This window comes from Pelobates fuscus, chromosome 7, assembly GCF_036172605.1.
Source record: "Pelobates fuscus isolate aPelFus1 chromosome 7, aPelFus1.pri, whole genome shotgun sequence".
Lineage (NCBI taxonomy): Eukaryota > Metazoa > Chordata > Amphibia > Anura > Pelobatidae > Pelobates > Pelobates fuscus.
Window position 1 is genome coordinate 79,374,392 of NC_086323.1, and position 6,114 is coordinate 79,380,505.

The 6,114-nt window shown below is 35.3% G+C and overlaps 1 protein-coding gene across 1 annotated transcript in view; it reads left to right on the forward strand.

Annotated features, from left to right (window-relative positions):
* The window catches only part of LOC134567953 (chloride channel CLIC-like protein 1), a 144,202-nt gene extending 139,943 nt beyond the window's left edge, over positions 1-4,259 (forward strand). The window contains exon 14 of the mRNA XM_063426125.1: positions 4,077-4,259. Coding sequence (XP_063282195.1) covers positions 4,077-4,166 — 90 coding nt within the window. The 3' untranslated portion in view covers positions 4,167-4,259. The remainder of the gene's footprint in view (positions 1-4,076) is intronic.
* The last annotated feature ends 1,855 nt before the right edge of the window (positions 4,260-6,114 follow it).

The following is a 6,114-nucleotide window of genomic DNA, read 5'->3' on the forward strand; positions in this document are numbered from 1 at the left end:
TGTCTAAGAGATACTATTGGTGGCCTCGTCAAGACCGAACTATTGAATCTTATGTCAAATCTTGTTCTATATGCCAAAGATCCAAACATGTCCATCATCGACCATTCGGTCAATTATTGAATTTACCGATTCCTGAACGGCCTTGGCAATCCATTTCTATGGACTTCTTGGTGGAACAACCTCCTCCCTCTTATGAAATCGGTGATCTTGTCTGGCTTTCCTCAAAGAACATCTCTACAAACCGTCCATCAAAGAAGTTAAGTTCCCTTTTTCTTGGTCCTTTTCCAATAATATCGGTTATCAACCGTAATGTTGTTAAATTGAAACTTCCACCTACTTTGAAGCTACATCCTGTTTTTCATGTGTCCTTACTAAAGCCTCATCATCCTGACCCTTTCCAAAGAAATGTCACTACTTCTCCTGATCCCATATTGGTCCAGGGTGAAGAAGAATACGAAATTAAAAGTATACTAGATTCAAGGATCCATCGTGGCTCTTTACAATACCTCATCAGATGGAAAGGATATGGAATTGATGAAGATACATGGGAAAACTCCTCTGTCGTTCATGCTGACAAATTGATTTCCAAATTTCACAAACGTTACCCTTCTAAACCAAGTCAATAGCACCCAGAGGTTGCTCATTAAGGAGGGGGTACTGTCATGCCTTAACTAGGGTATCCTCTTACTTCCTGGTTCCACGGAGCTTAGCCACACCCCTTTATGAGACGGTCTCCTTATTTAATCCGACCGCACCAGCTGATCGACGCTGGATTATTGAACTACGTTCCGTACTCACGAACCGGCTACAACATCGTTGTGAAAGCCCTCTGTTACCGGACCGGACTGGAAGACTTCAAGTTCCCTTCACCTCTCCTCATCCACGACTAAAGCTGAACTCTCTCCATTCAGGATAACCGCCTCTGAGGAGATCTCGGGAACCAGTGTTCTATGTGCCGGAAGCTAAGTAAAACCTCTGTGATAAGCGTTGCATCTCAAAGCTGTTATTTCCTGTCTCCAAAGTCCTTCGATAAAACAAACCAATTACAGCTAACTTCAACTCATACTTTATATCAGTTAGCTGCATCTGTCTTGCTTCAGTTAAAGCCTATGGAACAGCTATTGTAACTTCTTATCACCTAATTCATTAACACTACTAAGAGACTCTTTCTGATTCAGTGTCTGCTAATTACTACCGTTTACTACTTAAAGCTACAGTGCCTGTAATTGTGGACTTCAGTTATCGTTTACTACTTAAAGCTACAGTGCCTGTAATTGTGGACTTCAGTTATCGTTTACTAATTAAAGCTACAGTACCTGTAAATTGGATTTAAAGTCAATACCTTTTACTTTTTATAATAAGAATTCAAACTATAAGAAATCTGCAGTTGTGTTCCTTCATAACAAATGTTTAGACGTGACAGGCATGTGACAAGAGCCTTCCGAAAGAGTTCAAAGAAACACAGAGAATTTGTTACAGAAGAAATAGAAACTTAAGAGATATACTAATGAGAACAGACCCGGTTGAGAGCTATACTGAGCAAAAGACAATACAAGTAAGAGGTAGTGTGCGCTGTTTAGGCTGCGTGACGTGTAGCCACATGGTGCCAGCACGTAATTTCAATCATCCACACAGAAATAAGATATACAAAATCCGATATACCATCACGTGCAAGATGACTCATGTAATATATAAAATATCATGCCCTTGCAGATTGTTTTACATAGGGAAAACCGAAACACAACTCGGTGATAGAATTAGGGGTCACAGATCCAATATAAGAACAGCGTTCAGAGATGGACATACGGACAAACCTGTGGCGAAACATTTCTTTGAATATAAACATTCATTAACCACGCTAAAATTTGTAGCAATTGATTGGATTCAAGTTCCAGAAGAGGAGGAGATAGAGGTAACGCTCTGTTGAAAAGAGAGACTTTCTGGATACAGGAATTGGATACGGTGGTTCCTAGAGGACTGAACGAGATGATATCGTACCACCCGTTTATATAAAGTTGAAGTAATGGACTGCCTCCCCCGAGCTATGAACATGTAATTTTGAGAAATATTGGAGGAAGATGACACTTTAGTAATTATATAGACAAGTAATAAGACATAGATAGCCAAATAGTATTAAGTACATAGTCATTCAGGTTAGAAATATGACCTACAGCGTGTAACAATATTAATACTAAGTATATTGAAGTTAAGATATATAAACGGCAAAAGTAGTATGAATAAATAGTCTGATTCAATATCCTTATTAGATAACAGGGAGCATGCCTCGAGGCAACTTAAGTAACTGCATAGAAAAAGACACATAATATACTCTATAATGATGAATAATGTAAATAGTTGGTGTCAATAGCACTATTATAATATGATATGCCATTCTACCTAGTTATGTATATAAGATAATACACTAGTTTAGCACTTTAATGTATATATGAAAGCATAGTATCACTTTAAATACATGAACCGGTAAACTTCAGAACTATCTTAATGATAGTAATACTGTAATGGGGAGTTATAGCACAAGTATCACTTTAAATATATCAAACAGTAATTTTCAATATATAATTTTCTGTATATAATTCTTTGTACATTATGCACTATTGTTAGTTTTTGTATATAGACAGCACTATCAGCACTTTTTTGAATTTAATGATACACTTGTACAGAGAGTGCAGCAGTTTGCGGTATATGGTGTATAACTGCTATCTCTGTTACACATAAACAGCACCTCAGTAGTTTAAACACATTGAGATATAAGACACTGTAAATATACAATATCAGTCACTTTAAGGGCACTTAATAGTTAAGATATAGGTAACACTTTATCTTTATCTTTATATAATTATGTCTTGAATATTTACCTCCATATCAAGTCTAGAATTATTCTGAATTAAAGTTAAAAAATGGGCAGCCCCTAATAAATTAGGTTAGTAGTATTCCCTAATACATGTCACTAATAAGGTTAATGACTAAACAGAGATGTAAGTCTAATATTACTAAGTGAAATTATCGGTATCCTCTAATAACAAACTATGTTCTATTTTAAATTGTAAAACTTATTTGACATCTTGCTAGATCCCCAGGGCTGAGCGATCAACATAGAGAACGAGTACAGTACTCGTTTTGTTGCTATGGAGCCGGGTAAACAAACCGGGTAACCATGGCAACGGTGACGTAAACACGCTACTTCCGGGTAGCGGTAACGTGACGCATGCGCAAAAATGGCGCCACAACGCCGTGGAAGCGGAACAGCCTTCAGGTGGTGAGTGTTTTAATCATTATTTGTTTAATTTGTCTTGCTATATAAATGAGTTATGTATACTGCATATTTTGAGCTGTAAGTGATCCTGATGAAAGCCACATATGCTGGCTGAAACGTCGATCAAATTTTAACTATGAAATAAAGGAAAAATCGTTTTAAAGTAACCAGAAGACCGTGAGTGCTTGCCTCTTGTTATCTACATATATGTATATTTTTGGCAATGGCTTTACAGCACCGGGCATGAACCGATATTGAAAAGTGTGTGTGCAGGGAGACTACTGGACTATATATATATATATATATATATATATATATATATATATAAAACCTAGTGTAAAAACATTTTTTATACTACCTTTTCCCCTAGTCTTTCATCACTAGTGTTCCCTTTAATACCACTTGTTTATATTTACACATTTACCTTTGACACAAATTTCTCTGTATTGTATATTTTATATTTTCATATCAATAGATTGTATATATTTTTACTAATTTATATATTTTTTCTGATTTCGCTTTATACAGAATTCTGTGTAGTCTCTTAAAGTTCTCAACTAGTGATTCTTTTATCAATGTAAATTTTTTTTATAAAAAAACTCTAATGATTATAGATGGTAAATAATAGATATTCTTACGCACATATGAGTAGACCCAGTTGGCCCCATTTATTATGAATGGACATTAAAAGGGCCCAGCAAGGGTACCATTCCCTCTTTCTATTATATATTTTGATTGAACTCTTATAAAACATTATAATGAGTATTAAATACTTTTTTTTTCTCATACAAAATTGGAGAAGATCAGAATACACAAAAAAATTGAAGACGGTAATCCCGAAGGGAAGTGTGGAATGCATGAGGTGAAATGCAAAATGGCCACCATGCAATGAGAATCCGGAGCGAGACCTGGAACGAATAGGTGGAACACAAAATGGCCACTGCGACCACTGAGAGGAGCTGCGACAAGTAGTAATGAACGAAAATTACTAACAGAAGTGAAACATTATATTTTAATTAGTCAGGGTATATAAACAGTGGATTTTACAGGGCAACATTACAGACTGAGAAAGCCATTCAAGGTAAAACATGTTTCAAAAGAGTTGAAGCCCTTGTATACATATTTTAACTTTGTTTTATTTTGTTTTTAATTCTGTATGTTGGTCTGATAACTATCTTCCTACTGAGGACATTCTTTATCATCAAAGGGTAGCCTGCTTAAACAATAGAGCAATAGAACAAAAGGAGAGGGCTCTAATACATGTGAGTGTGATACTAGTTACTTTTTAATATCTTCTATTTGAACATACTATGCCATCTGTGCATTTCCATTTTATTATATATGCTTTTACTACTGTATAAGGAAAAGGAAGGAGTCCCCCTCTAAAGAACTCCAAGACTATTTTTTTCTAAAGAGTTATCTATATCAGATTGTCTGCACTACTATATTTCTTTGTATGATATTTTTTGAGGTGTCACCAATACAGAAAGATTAAACAAGCTGTAATTTGAAGTGACACAACCACATAAATTTTGCTCTGTGTTTTACTATAACCACTTTAAGTTGCACTTTGACAATTGTTATTGGATAGATCTGGATTCAAAACCCTGTTCTGATATGCACTTTAATTGTGAATTTGCACATATTTTATAAAAAGGCATTTTTGTTATTTATTTGGGAAACTATATATGACTTTATAGGTAGTTATATTAAGCGCAGCATCATCACAACATGGATTGCACATTTTTACTGAGGGATACATGTTGGGTGTTTGAACAGCTAACACTAATCATTCTAAACATAAATCGTTTTTTTTTTTGTTTGTTTTTTTAAAGTTTCTTCGAAGCGCCCTTTGCATGGATAATCTGACCTATTGCGGCATCTGTGAATCTGAACACACCTCCAGCTTGGAAAGATATGATCATCTTCTCACCACTGATGTGTGCTGCATGATTTTCAGACTCCCTTTGTGCAGACATAGGGCTATGCTCAGAAGCCAACTTGTCTTTGCTCTTGCAAAAACTAGTGGACTATATATATATATATATATATATAATAAATACACAAGCAGCACCCCATTTAAGCATGTTTAGGTGAGTGCAACCATCCCCCCATGTTTCCTATATATATATATATATATATATATATATATATAATATATATATATATATATATATTGGGGGAAAGGGTGTATGAGTACACAAGGCATAAAATTTCCACCTTTTTATAAATGTATTTATTTATTTTATATACCGGCTTTGCGGTTGCCTCCATAGACTTAACATTGGCCCACCTATTTTACAAGCAGACTACTGTTAAAATACTGGTTTTGTGGCAATCCTAATAGTGCACCATTAAATTACACTTTTAATGGAGCAGAAAATGGTCTTTTGTCTCATTAAAAGAGAATACTGTGTTTCTTCTGTCTTTAATATACATGAGTAATTAGCAATAGTATATTTGTGACTAGTGGCATTTTAAGGTCTACCATATGCTGGTGTTGAAAGTGTATTGGGCTACCATACAAGGGTCAAAACTCAACAATATGCTAGACGCTACCACTATCTTCCAGTGATCCTCCCAGGAAAAGGTAAAGTCTATCTACATTCCAAGCAAACCATTCTACTAAATGACATAATGGCTAACAAACCATATTACGAGACATGAAAGATGATCTTAACCAATTAACAGGTTATTGGCCTAATTAGAAATGTAGTTAGTGGGGAAATTTCAGAACTAATCATGCATGGTCTACCAATCAAGGTAAATATTACAGATTTGTGCCTCTTGATAACCTTCATGAGAAAACTTCTTCAGGGGTACAATACAGATGGATTTCC